General features: G+C 41.7%; 1 protein-coding gene across 1 annotated transcript in view; it reads right to left on the reverse strand.

The window, feature by feature from the left end:
- The window catches only part of LOC145345026 (synaptotagmin-like protein 2), a 189,713-nt gene that overhangs the window by 31,255 nt on the left and 138,528 nt on the right, over positions 1–19,930 (reverse strand). The window contains exon 7 of the mRNA XM_080192540.1: positions 271–341. Within this exon, the coding sequence (XP_080048666.1) occupies positions 271–341 (71 nt within the window). The remainder of the gene's footprint in view (positions 1–270; positions 342–19,930) is intronic.

The raw sequence follows: 19,930 nt of genomic DNA on the forward strand, positions 1-19,930 counted from the left end.
AAATGTTCAGCTCCAAACCAACAAGGGACTTTCTATTTACTGTGCAAGAATAGGATATTAACGGAACATATAACTTTTAAAACAAATATATACCACATGAGGTGATGAATTACTTGTTTTTGCTTGTCCCTCTTGGAACGATGATTAAGCAATGCAATATTTACAGAAGTAAATTAACATTTTTCATATTTAAACAGTATCTTTTGAGATACCATTGATTTTGCATGATGCAGGGCAAAGTGAAATGGTTCATATCCTCAGAAAACTTACTGAAGGCAAAGTTGGTAATGAGGAAGGTTTCTTTGTTTTGACACTGAAGTCTGAAGAATCATTTCTGTGTTCTGAAATTAGGAACAGAACAGTTAATCATCTAATTGGCATGTCTTTAGTGAATTTTATTGGTGACAATATGAATCTGTTCAACTTCAGAATCCAGTTTAGCCTCAAATACATACAAATCAAATGTTTTGTTGCAGGTGCTCAGAGTTAGATACAGCATAACATTTCCCTTATTTTGTCATTTTAAATCCAACCTCAGGGGCTTATTTCCTATTGTATTAATTCTTCCTCCATCAAATATGGATGTGCAGAATATCAGGAAATTGCGATCAAACCCATCAGCAGCAGCATATTTCCAAAAGGAAGGGAAATCAGTGTATTAGTGTGACAATCACCCCACCACCTCCACCATAACTGAAGATGCTGCTGACCTAGTCACTGATAATGCTGAAGGATATTCTAATCAGGCAAATGTGGCCATATTCTCTTTTGTATCCCCCAGTCTAGACAGAATTCAGTGCTGTGAAATGATAATTTTGGGTGCGATAAAGACTTCTATGGCAACTGTCACACTTCTGTGGGGCCTCAGCAAGGATGTAATTGTGAGGCATGTGGCACTGTTTTCTAAATTGCAACCTTCTGTCATTGCACAATATCACTGATCCATCCATGGGAAGAAGACATTTATTAACCTGCTATCGCTTTCCTCTTCAATGTCAAGAAAGCATTCAATGTCATAGATTGGAGCTACTTATTTGAAAACTCGTTTGATTTTTAGCCCTGTCTTTTTATCAAACTGAACATGTTCTGTGATGCGCAATGTAATGGTTGTTATTAATTATGCCAGTCTGAAACTCTTTCATAACTCTCAGGATAAGACTATTCACTTAAGTTACTTGCAAAGACAACACGAGTAAAACAGTACGAAGCTCCGCTGTAGTAGTCCATGTAAATTATGCTCTTTGTGGATGATTCATTACAAACAAAGCTAATCCAAAAATCCTTAATTTAGTTGGCTGCTTTGCCCTTTTGTTAAAGGCAAAATAAACATAAGAAAGGCCAACATAATCATCGTCATTCAGATATTTCACTGAAACCCTAAAGTGAATGAATGAATTATTAATAATGGTTATAATTAAAATCAATTATCCAATATTTTTAATTCAGCACTTAATTCCACAACAAAACTATTGACTTCAATTTAAAGGCAAGTTGGGTGAGTATGGAATGGAAGTTGATCTGTTACTGCTTGTTTTGTAATTCAACTGCAGAAGGGGTGCATCACTTGGTACATTATCTATTGATTTTTTTTCAGTGTTATTTAAAAAGCAAGGAGGGATAATGATTCTCGGTAATAGTTTCAAAGCTGTATACATTGGAGACTCTAGAATTTCCAGGGGTGTAATTTTTTTACTCTTGGGGTGTGGGTAATGCTGGCAAGATTGAATTTATTGCCTTTCCCTAGTTATCCTGGAACAGGGGTAGTGGGTTTTCTGGCTGAACCGCTGTTGTCCCTGTGGTAATGATACTTCATTATGGAGAATTCCAGAATCTTGACCTAATGACATGTCCCAGTTGACATGGTGAGTGACTTGGAGGCAAGTATGTTGCTTTCTGCTGCTCTAGGCTTTCTCATTGGCAAAGGGTGCAAGGCTGGGGCACTGTTAAAGAAAGCTTGGAAAGCTGCTGCTGCTGTGTTTCTCTAGGTAGCACATATTGCAGCCACAGAGTGCCATTGGTAGATGTGTGGATGTTGAATCCAGTTATGGGATGACGATCAGTCAACAACTCTATCTTGAATAAGGTGAGCTTCTTGCATCTTGTTCATGAAGGCCCCGCCTTCTCAATCTTGCTCCTCACCTGAGGTATGGTGATTTTCAGGTTATATCACCACCAGTCAGCTTTCCCCCTCCAAAGGGGAAAGCAGCCTATGGTCACCTGGGACTATGACAACTTTACTTACTTTACTTTTACTTTACACTGGGGCTTACTTTGGCCATGAATTCAGAACATTTTTTCCTTTATGACATTAAGTCAAATTGGGCAGCATGGTGATAGAGTGGTTAACACTGCTGTCTCACAGCACCAGGGACCTGGGTTCAATTCTGGCCTTGGGTCACCGTGTGGAGTTTGCACATCCTCCCCATGTCTGTGGAGGTTTTCTCCAGGTGCTTTAGTCTCCTCCCACACTCCAAAGATGTGCAGGTTAGGTGGATTGGCGATGCTAAATTGTCTCTTAGTGTCAGTGGGATTAGCAAGGAAAATATGTGGGGTTATGGGGATAGGGCCTGGGTGGGATTGTTGTCAGTGCAGGCTTCATGTGCCAGATAGCCTTCTTCTGCACTGTAGGGATTCTACAATTCTATGAAGTCCTTGTATCTCTTTTAACCTGAAGGAAAATGAGGAAAAATTGACATTTCATTCCATTTTATTCTCTTAATTTTCCCAAATTCCTTGCATCAGTATCATTATTCCTTTGGCAATATGATTCTCAAAACTGAATGCAATATTTAAAACTAAATTATATAGATTTGACCTTTTGACTAATTTTCCAACATTCTGACAGCATTATTAACGGTTATTTCTTGTTGCAAAGTCATTTTTCAGACTGATTTGCTGCTACGTCAGATCATTTCTTCCATCCTTATGGCACCATTATTCATTCTGCCAATCACAGTATTTTTTTTGAAATAATAGATGTTCTTTTGTAATCATAAACCTTGAGCCACTTGAGTTCCTCCCACGTAACCCCAACAGATTCAGCACAATTTGTCATCTCCTACACTTCCAGTTCATCAGCAGCACCAGTAATGTTTTCTAAACTCTTCACCTAAGTTATTTATATAGATTGGAAATAGTACTAGACGTCAGGCTGAGCCCTCAGATACTCCAGTAATAACTTCCACCCAATTTGAAGAACCTTCACTGGCTATTCAGTTCCTGCAGTAGAATGATATAATAAAAAGTCAAAGGAAAAGTGGTGATAGCTTCTGAAGTATGAGCGTTGATTAATCAGCTCCTTATCCATTCCAGTGCTCAGAAAATATTTTAAATTAAGCTACATAATTTGCTGCCATGTCCCCAATGCCTAAAGAATTCGTCAAGTTTTTTCTCCATTTCTTCATTGCAGCAGATTTTTTTTAATAACGGCAGCCAAATAAATTGCTATTTAGAAAGTGTATAATCCACCATATGGCTTGAATGAACAGCTGTCAGTTAAAAAATTCTCAATCCTTCAACAGGGCTTTAATGCACAAATGCAATTATCTGACAATACAGTTACACTGGAAGGCTTGTAACTCATTTCAAATTTCATTAAGGTTGCCAAAAGAATCAGCAGAACATAAGAATTAAATAATCTCCAAGGCTTGTGATGATAACCTTAGAACTATTAAACGAGTCCTAGCTGTATTCTTGATTGGTGAAAGATGTAATTTAACCATTTTTCAGCATTTGCCAAGTTTAGAAAATAGGAGTTTCCATGCTGCAAATGTTCTGAAAGAAACTATTTTTGTAGTTACACTTTATGATTAATGTACAATCCAAATAGATTGGCTTAGTGGACTAATCAGAAAAAATAAATTACATTACCTAAGCTAAAATTGGCTGTCTGGGCTTCCTCATCCATATCTACCTTCTGGCATTGTAATTAAGTAACTATCCTAATGGAACTGCTATGTACTTGATGAATTTGCATTCATTTTTTTTCTTTCTAACTCTGGGATAAGTTCTAAACATCTGACACCTGCCACTTTGAACTCCAGTCTATTGACAACAACACCAGAGAGCTGACCAGAAATCAAACTTCCAAATTTTATTGTCATTGATATTTCCACTCTGTCCTCCTTTGCTATGGAGCTGGGTCCTATTCCAAAAAATGGGATGATTAGACTATGTACGAACATACAAAAGCAAAGGACAGGATAAGACAAGTTGGCCCATTGAACCTGTCATGGTGTAATCTCAATATTCCAACATTTCCATTTAACTTACCTTCCATTCAGATAGCAAATAAAAACCTGATAAAGGTTAAAAAAAAATATAGTGGCCTATTTAGAAAAATACTCTGCAATGAATCGACACAGCATAAATGCCAACACAAACCAGTCGGGATGAATGGCCTGAATCTGTGTTATAGATTGTATGTAATTCTGTGAAATTCATTGCAGAAGTTGATGATTCTCTGAAAAAAGCAGTAGCCTCTAATTGAGTCTTTGACTTGCGTAACCTTAGCTTCAGGTCCTTATTAATGCATTTAGCTCAAACAGCCAATGTACATAGACTGCATCTTCCTTTATTTTCAAGAAATCAATCAGATCTCCTCAAAGTCTATGCTTTTCTCGTTGAAAATCCCCAGGGCTCCTTTTTTATTATTCATTTTGAGGATATGAATGTTGCTAGCACAACAGGCATTTTTTACCCAATGCTAGTTGCCTTGAGCAGGTAGTTGTGGGGTTGCCCTATATGGTTCCAGCAGTTTCATACAATTAAAGCGGCTTTCCAGACCACTTCAGAGGTCAGTTAAAAGTCAACCAGATTACTATGGGATTAGAATCACACACAGGCCAGCATTGATAAAGACAGCAGGTTTTCTTCCCTAAAGGATATTGGATTTTTAAAACAATATGAAAGAATTCAAGGTCACGGTTAACACTTCTTATTTAAACTGAATTTAAATTCTCAGATAGGGATTTGATTCCATGTTCTCTCGATTATTCCTCCACTAATATAAGTGCTGCATAAACAGGCCCCTATTATAATCCTAGTGTAGTATAAGGTGCTGATGGACTCTGTATTTGTAGAGGTGGAAAAGAGAGATAATTACATAAATACTGTAAAGAGATTGATGAACAATGGAAATTATTAAGAAAGGCTTGTTATTCACCATAATTTAAGGCTGCATTCTTTGGGATATTACAAAAACAATTAAATCAGTTATAAAAGACATTGAGGGCGGAATTCTCCCATGGCCCTATTAGCGGTTTCAATATGACGGATGGGTGGGGAAAATTTAAGAACATGAGAAATAGGAGCAGGAGTAAGTCATCTAGCCCTTCGAGCCTGCCCCACCATTCAATAAGATCATGGCAGATCTGAAGTGGATCAGTTCCACTTTCCGGCTTTCTCCCCATAACCCTTAATTCCCCTGTCTATCAGAAACCTATCCATCTGTGACTTAAATATATTTAGCGAGGTAGCCTCCACCACTTCAACGTGCAGAGAATTCCAGAGATTCACCACCCTTTGAGTGAAGAAGTTCCTCCTCAACTCTGATCTAAACTGCACCCCCCCCCCCTTATCTTGAGGCTGTGCCCTCTTGTCCTGCTATCCTTTCTAAGCAGGAAGAATCTCTCTACCTCTACCCTATCTATCCCCTTCATTATCTTATACGTCTCTATAAGATCCCCCCTCAGCCTTCTAAACTCCAATGAGTACAGACCCAGTCTATTTATTCTCTCTTCATAGGCTAACCCCTTCATCTCCAGTATCAGCCGAGTGAACCTTCTCTGCAATCCCTGCAAGGCCAATATATCCTTCCACAAGTGCAGCGACCAAAACTGCACACAGTACTCCAGCTGCGGCCTCACCAGTACCCTGTACAGTTGCAGCAAGACCTCCCTACTTTTATATTCTATCCCCCTCGCTATAAAGGCCAACATTCCATTCGCCTTCTTGCACCTGCTGCACCTGCAGACTGGGTTTTTGCGACTCATGCACAAGGACCCCCAGGTCCCTCTGCACCGTAGCATGCTGCAGCTTTTCGCCTTTTAAATAATAATCCCACCTACTATTATTTCTGCCAAAGTGGATAACCTCACACTTGCTAACATTATACTCCATCTGTCAGGTCCTCGCCCACTCACTCAGCCTATCCAGATCTCTCTGCAGACTTTCCACACCCTCCATGCAATTTGCTTTTCCACTCATCTGCGTGTCATCAGCAAATTTCATCACCCTACACTCAGCCCCCTCCTCCAGATCATCTATATAAATGGTAAACAGTTGAGGTCCCAGCACCGATCCCTGTGGCACTGCACTTGTCACCAACCACCAATCAGAATAGCACCCATTGATACCAACTCTTTGCTTCCTATTAGACAGCCAATCCCCTATCCACGCTAACACATTACCCCCAACTCCGTGCACCCTAACCTTCTGCAGCAACCTTTTATGAGGCACCTTATCAAACGCCTTTTGGAAATCTAAAAACACCACATCCACCGGTTCCCCTCTGTCTACTCTGTCTATTTGTTACAACTGCAAAAATTGATTTCATTTCCTGCGCTAATGCCAACTATCATGGACTGGGAAATCTGCTGGCGGTCTGCGCTAAACTGATTTGCATCATGCTAATGGGATGCAGATGAAGTCCTGACTGGAATCTTCCACCCACACCCAATTCTCCACAATGCCAGCAGGTAAACACACCAGTGTGGAACACATTTGTAACAACATGAGCCAAAATTCTCTGGCCATTCATGCCCTGCTGCCACTGTGAGCAAGGACAGAGAATTTGGTGCTCAACTGCAGCAGGACAAGAGAATCCTGGTAGTGTGAATGGTCTCAGAATCCTGCCCAAGTTGTGCAGAAGTTGGAATTCAACTGAAAAATGCCTGGTGCCTCCAGATTTCGGGATGGAAACCACTAGCAATCCTTGCAACACCACAGCAGTGTATGGGAGTTGCATCTACAGCTGAATCTTCCAGATTTAGTGTCATCAAGGTGATCCATCTTCCAACCTTAGAATATTCTTGGAGATCCATCTTCCCTCTCAACAGGTCCATTGTCTGGTGTCAGACTGCTCCTGGAATCTACCTTCATTTTTTAGGAACATTATCAACCTTCTTTCTTCAACATGAGTCAATGATGTTGGGCATCTTTCAACATGCGGCCCTGATAAGATGGCAGACTATGCACCATCAGGCCTTTTCTGCCACAGAAAATGGTGCAAAACACCCAGTTGCACAATTAATGAAGTCAGAGATGCAAGTTAGGACACAGTTCCCCACCAGCTTCCCAGTGGGAAACATTCCAAGTTCCCACCCTTTGCACAGATCTCCACCCAGAGATTCTCCTTTAGTTATTTCTGTGGACAAATGAAAATTGCTACTTGCACCTTGCTTCAGACTGGCCATTCCCAGCAAGCTGTCAATGAAGTATAACATCCAAGTATACATAAAATGATCTGGAGTTACCAATGGAGGAAGCTTCAAGGTACAAATGCAACATATATTTCACAGATGCCTATTCAGAAAATGTTAAGCTGGGTTACTGTTTTAGGCAGTGAGACAAGTTACTGGAATTAAACAATAAGTGGTTGCTTTGATTAACCAGAATGGGCCTTCCAGCATATTGTCACTCTATAATCAGTGGTAATGTGCCAAGTGGGATTGAGATTAAACTGAAAACAAACTATGTCAATCTGGTTTTATATCAGGGTTTTCAGGATTGACAGAACCATTTCTCCACCCCAAATTAGATCACTAACATAAAAAAAGTCAGGACCAGAGTAGGGACTGGTTATGTCAGGAGCTGCTACAGTATGAGTACCAGGTGGGACACAGCATCAGGTCAGCGGAGACAAGTAGGACTGCACGATCTTCCAAAGTCTCAAAGTGGAATCAGTTGCATTTGACACTACAATCCTGGTCTGGAGTTTCAAAGTAATGACAGATTGTGTTTTCCAAAAACATTCAACTGACATACTTACCTAATTAGATGGGGTGCTGGCTGGGCTGTGTGTGTCTATGGGAGGGGCAGGAAGTGGTGTGTTGTAGGCATTGTTCCATGACCTTCAAATAGCAGCAAATATTTAAAGGACTAATACTGGGATCAAATATTCAGCCTCTCAGTCTACTCCGCTATTTAATAAGATCATGGATGGTAACTTCAAATTTGCATCCCACCTACCTCCCATAACTCTTACCCTCTCGCTTCCAATGAACTCAGGGAGAGGTGGATAGATTCTTGATAAGCAAGGGGTGATTGTGCATCAGGGGTAGGTGAGATGCAAATTTGAGGTTACTATCAGGTCAGCCATTATCTTATTAAATGGCAGTGTAGACTCAAGGGACCAAATGGCCTTCTCCTGCTCCTTGTTCATATGTTCGTAAACATGTGGTTTGCTAAGCGCTATGATTTGTTAAGCTGATTAAACTGGTAAAGATAAACCATGGTAAATAATGTAGGTTCACATCAGACAATCATCTGATTGACTGTGAATAACAGCAGTTTCAATCCAAAGTAATAGCTCATTTTGTGGAAGTGATGATTGAAGGAAAGGATACACGTTCACAGCTAAGCCAGATATTGAGGTTGGACAGACAGAAATAAATTCGCCAAGATTCAATCTATTTGAAAACTGTTTTATGCTTCTAACAGGATCACAAAAGTATGTTTAAAAGATGGATATTTCTCTTCAATCTAAAATATTATTTTATTTTAAACCCATGCCTAAATTTACCCCTAAGGTATAAAAATGCAACACAACAATTTTCAGATTTTTATTGTTGCAGCACACTCATTCACATCCCAATTTCTTTGAAATACAGCAAATTGATTCAAAGTCTTCTGGAGATTCTTGTGACCTCGGGCTCTTTCTTTAGCAGTAGAGAAGCTTACAGCAGGGTACATAAGGCAGAATAAATGTCAACAGAAAACTCAACTTGTATTTATGAAGCACCCTTAACATTGCAAATTGCCCCAAGACAGTACACAAGAATAAAATTTGAAATCAAACCACATCTGAAAGTATTAGGGCAGTTTGGTCCTAAGAAATAGATTTTAATGTAGATCTTAAAGGAGGAAAGTGAGGTAGAGAGGCGACGAGGCTTAGAGAAAAAATTTCCGAGCTTAGGGCCAATGTAGCTGGGTGGCATGGCCACCAATGGTAGAGCAATTAAAATCGGAGGTGCTTAAGAGGCCAGAATTAGAGGAACACAGATGTATTGGATGGTTGTAAAGCTGGAGGTGATTACAGAGATAGAAAGGTGCAAGATCATGGAGGAATATTAAAATGGATGAGAATATTAAAATCAAACTACTTCCTAACTAGGAGCAAATGTGGGTCAGAGAATACAAGGGAGATGCATGAACGGGACTTGGTACAGGCTCCAATAAAGACAGCAGACATTAAGTTACTGGAGCGCAGAACATGAGAGGCCAGCAAAGAGAGCATTGGAATATTCACATGCAGAGATAGCAAAGGCATGGATGATGGCGACAGCTAGCGATGAGCTGAGGCAGAGGTTATGTTACAGAGATGAAAATGGGTAGGGTTAGGGATGATGTGGATATGTTGTCAGAGTCACGCTAGGGTTAAATGTGGCACAAGTTTGCAAAAAAGTCTAGTTTAGCCTCAGGTCAAGGAGTGGAATGGAGTCAGTATCAAAGGATCAGAAGTTGCATCACTGACCAGTGACATCGGTTTGCATCTTCCCAAAATTCAGTTGGAGTTCAGTCCAAGAAGTTTAAGCATAAAAAGCCACTGGAGGAATCAAGAGAAGTCAATCGTATTAGCTCAGAGATGACAACATTCGTTATTTTCAATGAATAATCGATGGATTTGCATGTCTGTTAATAGTAAATATTGTGGTTTGAGAACATAGAACATAGAACACTACAGCACAAACAGGCCCTTCGGCCCACGAGTTGCGCCGATCACATCAACACCTACCAATCTATAGACCTATCTATAACCCCCAATCCCATTAAACCCCATATACTCATCCTGAAGTCTTTTAAAAGACCCCAGCGAGTTCGCCTCCACCACCACTGACGGCAGCCAATTCCATTCACTCACCACCCTCTGAGTGAAAAACTTACCCCTAACATCACTTCTGTACTTTCCTCCCCGCACCTTAAACCTGTGTCCTCTCATAGCGACCATTTCAACCTGGGGAAATAGCCTCTGAGAATCCACCCTATCTATTCCTCTCAACATTTTATAAACTTCTATCAGGTCGCCTCTCGACCTTCGTCTCTCCAGGGAAAAGAGTCCCAGCTCCCTCAACCTAACTTCATAAGGCATGCCTCCCAGTCCAGGCAACATCCTTGTAAATCTCCTCTGTATCCTTTCAATAGCTTCTATGTCTTTCCTATAGTGAGGCGACCAGAACTGCGCACAGTACTCCAAATGAGGCCTGACAAGGGTCTTATAAAGTTTTAATGAACATTTCAACATTTGGAATTCTAAGAGGGATTCCCAAGTAAAAGGAGATGGATTTTGGTGTATATGTTGCAGTATAAGGATCTGACACAAAGAGTTAACATCAGACTGAGTTCATATCTGCCTACACAGTGATGTAAGAGAACACTTTGTAGTCAGTATAGTATTAGACAGAGCTGTGTGTAGAAGCAAGCATGGAGACACTTCTGTACAGGCCAGTCTCCATGGAGAGGTCCCGATGTCCATGGAGGACAGAAGTGGAGATCTTAAATGTGACTTTGAGATCGTGGCGCACTTTAAGAAAGATGCCTCGTTCTCAGAACCCCAGCTTTGCTGATGTGTTTGGCCATGCACTCCAGCAGAGTGTGTGATCCTCGCCAGCATTCAGAAACAGAATGTTGTTAAATGGGGTGAGAAAAGGTATCTGTGAAGGCAACAGATATCACGCAGCTTTCCTCACCTGATTCAACACTTTCAAAATTGCACCCAATGACTTGTCTGCCAATGCTTTCTGGGGTAGAGAATTCAAAGATTAATAAGATTCAGTAAAGGTATAGGAAAAACTGAGTAAATTTCTCCTCATCTCCACTTGAATGGGAGTCCCGTGTCGCTGCGTCCTCTAGTTCTAGATTCCCCCAGGAGGGGAAACATTGGCTGGAAAATTCCAGCCATTCACGCTGGCAGAATTCTCTGAATCTGCTGCAGTGAACGGAGATTCGGCAGGGTGCAATTTCTCCATCCTTGCTTGAAATGGCATCAGGCTATGCTCTCTGCATCCGTCCTGTCAAGCCCCCTTAAATCTTGTAGGTTTCAATAAGATCACTTCTCAGTCTTCTAAACCCCAATGAGTATAGGCCCAAGCTGCAGAATATTTCCACATACTTCATCCCAGGAATCAACCTGGTGAACTTTCTTCCAAAGTTCCACATATCCAAGTACATATACATAGTGTTTTCAAAGGCTGATTGCATTTTATAGTTACCTGACAGTCAAAGGGATAGTCCTCTACTTCTCTCTCAGATAATATTAAGGCAAGATGTGAAAATCCCAGACTGAATTTTTTAGAATTGCAGCCCCAGTGAAGCCTGAGACTCATTATAGTTTGTCAGTGCATCAACTATGTAACTTGAGTTTACCAATTTTTTCTCTGTTGGTACAAACCAAATTCAGCCTAAACCAAAATATGTGCTATAACTGGATTCATAATGTGAGAGAGGAATCACTGGAAAGCATTTTGTAGCAAGATATCCTTCCTACTTCTTTTCCACTACTCAATGTGGGGTGGAGGGTGGGTAGAATACTGCATTAACAAGGGAAGTGCAAGAGAATGAAAGAATCTTTAAAATGGGACTAAAATATTTATCAAAAAACTAGTCTAGCATGGATAATGTACGGTAACCAAAATGTTAAATGACTGCTGGTAGTAGAAAAAAAAGCATGACCACAATACTTGTTTTCTTGTCACATATAAAACCAAGACATCCATCTACAGAAATATCTCAGGGCTCATTAACTTACTAAATTATGCACCACTTAGTATTTCCTTTTCTTTTATTCTCATGATGAAATTAATATTTTGACTATTATGTTACATTCAAAAGTGTTCACAAATATGAAAAGACCTGTCCGTCAACATAAAGCATCCAATAGCCCCTGTCAAGTATTAATTATTTCTTGCCCACAGGAGAACAATGTATTGAATGATCCTATCACAAAGCCTCTTAATTAGAGTTTATTTTCAAAGTGGGTAATATACATGCTTCAATCAAATTCACATGCCTGAGATTCTGCTATACTCATTTCAATAAACAGTAATAGCCCTCCTGGCCCCAACTCCTTCAGGAAACCTTTCCAGTGCCCTATCCACAGGGCCATAACATTTGCAAGATATGGCAGTTCAAATAAATCAGTTAGATATTTGTCTTAGTCTGTTTGAATGGAACTCATTTATACCATACCTTACAGGTATTTCACTAAATCCAACTCTCCTTTCTATTTTCTTTTAAGCGATATTTACACTTATTACACAGCTCAATAATGGGTATCCCTGTTAATGGGAATATTAATCCAGAGGGAATATTTGCTTGAGCATCATTCCATTTACTTTCTAATCAAAACCTACAGGCTGGCAGGGTCAGTTTATGCATCTGAGAATTACAGATATAGGAACATAAATGGAAGCTGCAGTGAAGAAGCAAAAGCAATTCTCAGGAAATTCTCAGCCATAGGAAATTTCATTATCTTCACCATTGATGACTAATCCAGATGATATATTTATTTTCCAAACACGACTTATGAACAATACATTTTCTTAAAGGGTCAGTTTCTCTCATCAAGGATGTGTTTTCAGAAACACCAGCGAATTACTTGGTGGGTTTTTGCAATGCAGCTTGTAGATGGTACACAGTGCCACACTGTGCATCGGTGTTGGACAGGGTGGATGTTGAAGGTGGTAGATTGAATGCCAATCAAATGGGCTGCATTGTCCTAGATGGTGTCAAGTTTCTTGAATGTTGTTGGAGCTCCACTCATCCAAGCAAGTAGAGTATTCCATTACGTTCCTGACTTGTACATTCTAGATGGTGGGCAGGTTTTGGGGATTCAGGAGTTTAGTTACTTGCCATATGATTCCAAGCCTCAGACCTGCTCTTGTAGCCACATTATGCATATGGTTAGTCTAGTACAGATTCTGGTCAATTGTAACCCAAGAAGTTACTAGTGGGGATTTAGCAATGGTAATGCCATTGAATGCAATGGGGAGATAGTTGGATTCACTCTTGTTGGAGATGGTCATTGCTTGGACACTTTTGTGGCATGAATATTACTTGCCACTTATCAGTCCAAGCCTTTATATTGTCTAGGTCTTGCTGCATTTGAACATGGACTGCTTCAGTATCTGAGGAGTCACGAATGATGTTGAACATTTTGCATCCTCACTTTTAACCTTATAATGGAGGGAAGATCATTGATGAAGCAGCTGAAGATGGTTGAGTCTATGATACTGCTCTGAGGAATTCCTGCAGTGATTTATTGGGTCTGTGGTGATTGACCTCCCAACAACTATAACATGTCCAAACGATGGAGAACTTTCTCCCTGATTCCCATTGATTCCAGTTCTGTAGGTGTGTTGTCCCTTGATGTAGTCACTTCTGCATCACCACGGGAGAGTTTAGCTCTTTGTCCATGTTTGGACCAAGGCTGTAATGAGGTCAGAAGTTGAGTGGCCCTGGAAGGGGCCTATCTGATTTACCCTGGATAACCTGATCCCACTTCCCTTGTGGTGTCCATGATGTTGCTCTGGGCCAGATGCAGTTCCAGCAGTGGCCATTACTCGTGGTATTGCTGCTGGCATTGGAGAGTTGCTGGCCCTCTGACTGACTGGCAGCTCTTGGGGCAGGATTTTGCCCTTAAAGTCTGGGGGGCCAGACATCAGACAATTAATCATTCGATACTCATAACGTCTAGTCAGGACTCCAAGAAACAGTCGAGGCAGGATTTCCCCTGACTTTGTTACGGTGGACTGTGCGACCAACACTTTGTAAAATCTCAGCCCATCTGCCTGACCAATAGATTTGCTAATCATTTTCTCTTTCTTGTTAAATTTTGTTTTGTCCAAATTACATGAACATGTGGGGGGGGTGAGATTCTCCCAAAAAAAATTTAATGCTCAACAGGCAGGAAAATGGCAGATTTTCCTGTCTGTTTTTTGGGCATACTTAGTTTTATGAATCTCCGACACCCTATGCTTCGCAGAGTGTCTCAGAAGGATTCAAACTGGAAAGGGTGGGGGGGGGCTCATCCTGCCCAAGAGGCCAGAATCAACGTGCTGAGTGGGCCATTGCGCATGCATTGATCTGTCAGAGTGGAGATCAGCGCATGTGCACTGGGCCCCCTCCCCCGCTATCATCAGCCTCCCAATCTCTAGCTTCCCAACCCGCCACCCCCTTCCCACCCTGGACCAGCTCCAATCACCAGCCCCAATCATCTCCTACCTTCCTCTCCCACTGATCCCATTGTAGAGTGTGTAACGGGTCCCCCGCACCACCACCAACTGGCCCCACCCCTTCTGGCACTATCCCCTTGGCGCTGTCAGGCTGGCACTGTGCAACAGGCATCCTTCTGCCCCCGACCTCCCAGGGTTGCGTCAAGGGCCTCTGTCCCCACCAGCAGGGTGATCACACCTGCTCTCCTTGATGGGGATCAGTTTTAATCCCCGCTGGTGGGAATGTCTCCCAGCAAAGGGGGGAGGGGGATGAAGAGAGACACTAGCAAGCCCAGAGACTACCGTTCTGGGCTCGCCAATGATATTGAAAGTGAGATTTCAATACTGTAATCAGCTTTGTGCCAAAAAACAGCACAAGGCGGATTGTCAAAAAACAGGCCCTGGGAGACTCGCAATCAGCCAGACGCCAGTCGCGAATCCCAAGTGACGCAGTGGGCCAGAAGAATCGCCTCCATGGAGTGAAAGGAATTTAGGGATGGAATTTAAAATCAAAAAGTCGAACAAATATGCTGTTGTCAGTTTGATATTTGTTATATTTTCCAGTTCTTGCACTAACAACCCTCCTGACCTCTCTAAGGGCAAAATATATCAGATTTGGACAGTTTTTTGATGTGAATTTAAGATGTATAGAAATGCAGCCAAAACTATCTAAATTCAATTCACATTGGACCTGTAGCGGAAACCTCCATCTAATCAGTCTCATCTGGATTCAGACCTACATACAAAAGCACAATGTTCAAAGCCAGCATGCCAGCCAAATACTAAAAGCAATTTAAATGTTAATTAGGATTCTTTGTAGCTGAATCAGGTGTTTATTCCATTGACATAGCTTGGAGCTTCAAGAATATGATGACACAGAACGGTGGGTGTAATTTCAATCCCCCACACCGAGTTCCAGTATTTCAACTAAACTCATAAGGAGCAGTTTGGGCTCCATCAGGGAAAAAGGAAATCAAGGAAGGTTGACTCAAGTCGATGCTCAATTTGTTCCCACCAGGCTCAAGTGGTGCTGGCTCTAATGAATTATTACAGACCTGAAAGCTGAACTCACTTTCTCTCTGCACAGACACTGCTGGACTTGCTAAGTATTCACATCCTTTTCTGATTTCCAGCTTCCCACTGAATTTCACTGTTGTGCTGCCCTGGTATTGGAAGAGCTTAGGAACTCAAGGGAATGCAAAAAAATGGAGAACCCAGAAAGAGGGAAAAAAATAAAGACAAACAGCCTAAGAGACATGTTTTCCCAGTTTTCTCTGAGAGACATGGGTCACAATTTTAAAACTTAGTCCCTGCTGAAAAGGTGAGACCTGAAGCAGGTGGGAAACCCAGGAATTTTTAAGGGGGTTTTACTGAGGATCTTTTACTGAGCCATGGCATCAGTTATCTGCTTCTGTGTTCCCCAATCAATCAGGCAGGATGACAGGTTGGATCTGTCAAAAGAAGGCTTTCTAGTTCAATTGGCCATGGCATGTGGTCTATGCGTTCACCAGCACTTGGGTGTTTTTAACTGCAGCATCCACAGTAACAGAGAGAAAACCTGGAAAGGCTGCTCCCTGGGTTTTTCCTTCTTACCTGGAGGTCCTGCCTGAGGGACCAAAGTTAAATGATCTCTCCCAAGGATGGGAGGGAGAGGGCAACATCCCCAACCAAACTGGTGAGGGTGGAAGTAAACAGGGAGGTCAGCAGCAGAAATTTGGCTCATCCAACCTGGACATAGTATAGAAACAGTATGCAGGATCTCGAGAGGGCAGGAAAGGTAAGTGACATAACATCTCTGTTGCTAAACCCTGCACTCTGATTTTCCAAGCATCCTCCTGCACTGCAGTCCTCTGAACAACACACCTTGCAACTCCACTCATTCCTCTCTCTCCCTGCCACCTCCTTACATCCCCATTGAATAGCCAACATTTAGCATCAACCTGATGAACTCACATTACCATTCTTTCCACAAACATTGTTCTTCATTGCAATCCACATGAGTTATTGCTAACAAACATAATTCTCAGCTCTCTTTTCTTTCAGGGAAGAGAGAACACAATAAGGGAAGGGCCAGAGAGCCCAGGGCAGGAAGGGGTTGGGTCTCCTGTTACAGGCGCCTTGATAGCTATTGGCAGTGCCTACTCAGCCCATTGGATAAGAGGTCTTTTCCAGGAGGCTGAAGATGTCAGCAATGACCTGCCATGAAAATCTGAGCCTCAGGCATTAGTACTCACGTACATCTGGAGTGTTAACTTTCTACTTGTAGACCCTACGTTCGTGCCTTGTTTCCTTTTAGTTTGATCTCTGTGGCAATATCTTCTGTCCAGCTTGTAACCAAAATGAAAGCAGCAATCACTGCTCCTGCTCTTGTGGATGATTTTGTTGCTCTTCCTCTTGTTTGTAGAGGTGGAAGGTAGAGCTTCATAAACTGCTACCATACTGTGCTGAAGATTGGCAGCACAGAAGCTGAAGGTAAGCAAAGTGTAAGACAGGTGAAGGTGACTTCCAAGAGGTCAGCAATCATCTGTCAAGCACTGAACTCACTCTCTGAGCAAGTGTATTATGGGCAGCAGCATCTCATCTGGCCTTAAGGCTGCAGCTCTTCAGCTTCTCTGCTCAAAGCCTTCCCAGCCTGTCAGTTTCACTTATACTTGGGAGACCCTGGCAAGTCCCACATAACTCAAAACAAAGCACTGGCTGTTAAATCCAGATTGTTTGGTTAAAAGAGAACTTAGTTTCATTATAATATTTAAGTGCCTTATCCGACAACTGCAAAAAAGCTCCTTGCTCTCCTTCATACCTGCTCAGGTAACCCCTGGAAAGAGACAGGGTGATGTTTCAATCCTAACCAATGGGACTTTTATGGGGTTTAACTTCCTACATGCAATCCCACGCCCATCTCTCCTGTAAAAATTTAAGCTTTGAAGTGAAGTTGCATAAGCTTGGGTTGTTTTCATTGGAGATAAGTCTGAGGGGGTGACCTGATCAATGTGTACAAGATTATGAGAAACATGGACATTGTGGAAAAGGAGCAACCATTCCCTTTAGTTGAAGGGTCAGTCACGAGGGGGCATAGGTTCAAAGTGAGGGACAGAAGGTTTGCGGGGGTGGGGGGGGTGTTGGCAGGGGCGTATGTGAGGAAAAACCTTTCTACCCAAAGGTTGGTGATGGTCTGGAATGCGCTTCCTGGGAAGGTGGTAGAGGCGGGTTGCCTCACATCCTTTAAAAAGTATCTGGATGAGCACTTGGCACATCATAACATTCAGGGCTATGGGCCAAGTGCTGGCAGATGGGATTAGGTGGAAGTTCAGGTGTTTCTAATGTGTCGGTGAGGACCTGATGGGCCGAAGGGCCTCTTCTGTGCTGTATGGTTCTATGATTCTAATTTAACCCATAAATTCTTCTAGGGAACAATTGCCAGTGGTCCTCTCTGCGCAAAACAGCCATTCTTTATTCTCAAGTCAGAGGCCCTGATTTAACCGGCAGGCCGTCCAAGGCTTGTATGATTACGCCCGAGGCTAATGGGGAATGCCGTTCTGTGAGCCTCACTCACGCCGATTTTGGGGCGGCAGTGCCGGTAAAATCAGAGCCAGAGAGTATGTGTTGCAGGCTGACGGACTGTGAGGCCAATCCTATTCTTACCCAACATCCACACAAATCTAGCCTTTCCTCTTCCATAAACTCAAAACTCATTCAATTTTGCATCAAGTCACATTCACCTATTCAAAAGAAAAATAACCACAGATACTGGAAATTTGAAACAAAAACAAAAAGTGCTGAAAAGACTCAGCAGGTCAGGCAGTATCTGTGGCGAGAAATAGATTAAACCCCATTGCTCCCTCCTTTCCCAATGGCTAGTGCTTTGGATGCAACATCTGCTCTGTTACCTCCCTCCTTCTCATAGTCCAAGGCTTCAAACATCCTTCCCAACTAAAATAATGACTCACTTGTACTTATTTCAATTTAGCGTACTGTACTCACTACTCATGTTCTAGTTTTCTCTCCAAAGACTTGGTGAGCACTTTGCCGAACACCCCTGCTCTCAGACTGCAAAAATGACTTCAAGCTTCCTGATGCTTGCGATTTTAATTCTCCACCTTGCTCACACTCTGACTTTTCTGTCCTTGGTCTGCTATAGTATTCCACTGAAGCTCAACAAGCTCAAGGAACAACACTTCATCTTTTGTCTGAGCTAAATCTTGAGGTCAACAACTTTAGATCACAGTACATATATCTCTTACTCCATCTGGTTCTATGTTGGTTCATTTCTTTCTTTATCCCTTCATGTTGTATTCAGATGGCTGCTATGTAGTACATAGGAACACATGAATTAGGAATAAGAGTAGACCACTTGGCTCATCTAGCATACATTGCCATTCAATAAAACCATGGCTGATCTGATTGTGACCTCAATTCCACATTCCCATCTACCCCTAATAATTTTTCACCCTTTGCTTATCAAGATATGCTATAGCTCTGTTTTAGAAATATTCAAAGACTTTGCTTCCACAACCTTTTGAGGGAGTGAGTTCCAAGGACTCATCTTCTCCTCATCTCTGTCTTAAATACAAAGAACAAAGAGAACAAAGAACAACCCAGCACGGGAAACAGGCCCTTCGGCCCAACGAGCCCGCGCCGCCGCATCGCCCTACACCTATTCTACCCTGCATGTCTACGAATGGGACCCTACTCAGTCAGATTGTTGACGCAATGACTATTAGTAGTCATCCATTCCTCACTTGGACACAGTCATTGTTTCTTTACATTGCCCAATTCCGTTATCTTTGGTTTTGGTATCATGAAATCTTTTATTATTTAATGTCTTCTGCTCTCTATCTTATCACAGACCTGCCCTTTTGTTTCTGCTCCAGGATGGGAAACCTTGTCATCCAAAATATCCTGGCCCATGTATTTAAAGCTATCAACAAAGCCAGCTGAGCAATAGCACTGAAACATATTGATAATAAATTATCTCAAACTAGCAGTATGTGAGTGTGTAATTTTAGGCATTCACCATCAAGAGAACATGGACATATTGAAAAGCGTGCAGAGAAGTTTGAGAGTTTGTTCTGGGAATTGGAACAATAAATTTAACTTGTTTTCATTGGAGAGAGTAAACTGTGAGGATCATTCTCTAACTCTTTAATGTAAATGCAAATAATTACAAAGAAAAGCTATTAATTTATAAAGTTCCATATATTTATCAGAAGTAAAACTTCATATTCATTAAATTATATGTGAAGGACAATGATTGTTTGTAGTTGGACAATTGCGGCAATCATTTTCCTAAAATCCCATAAAGGGCAATGAGATAAATGTTTTTCTGCTTTTTAGATGAGATTGAAGAAGGGACGTTGATGTATCGAGGGAAAGCTACCCTTTATTCAATTATGACACAGACTCTTTAAGGCCCGCCTGAGCCTTTTGTCTCAGAACTGAGTGCACCAAATAGAAAAGGAAGAATAAAATGAACAAACTTCTGCCAAAATCCTCCCACAGAG

The sequence above is a fragment of the Carcharhinus amblyrhynchos genome, chromosome 7 (assembly GCF_965287045.1).
Source record: "Carcharhinus amblyrhynchos chromosome 7, sCarAmb.v2.hapA, whole genome shotgun sequence".
Taxonomy (NCBI): domain Eukaryota; kingdom Metazoa; phylum Chordata; class Chondrichthyes; order Carcharhiniformes; family Carcharhinidae; genus Carcharhinus; species Carcharhinus amblyrhynchos.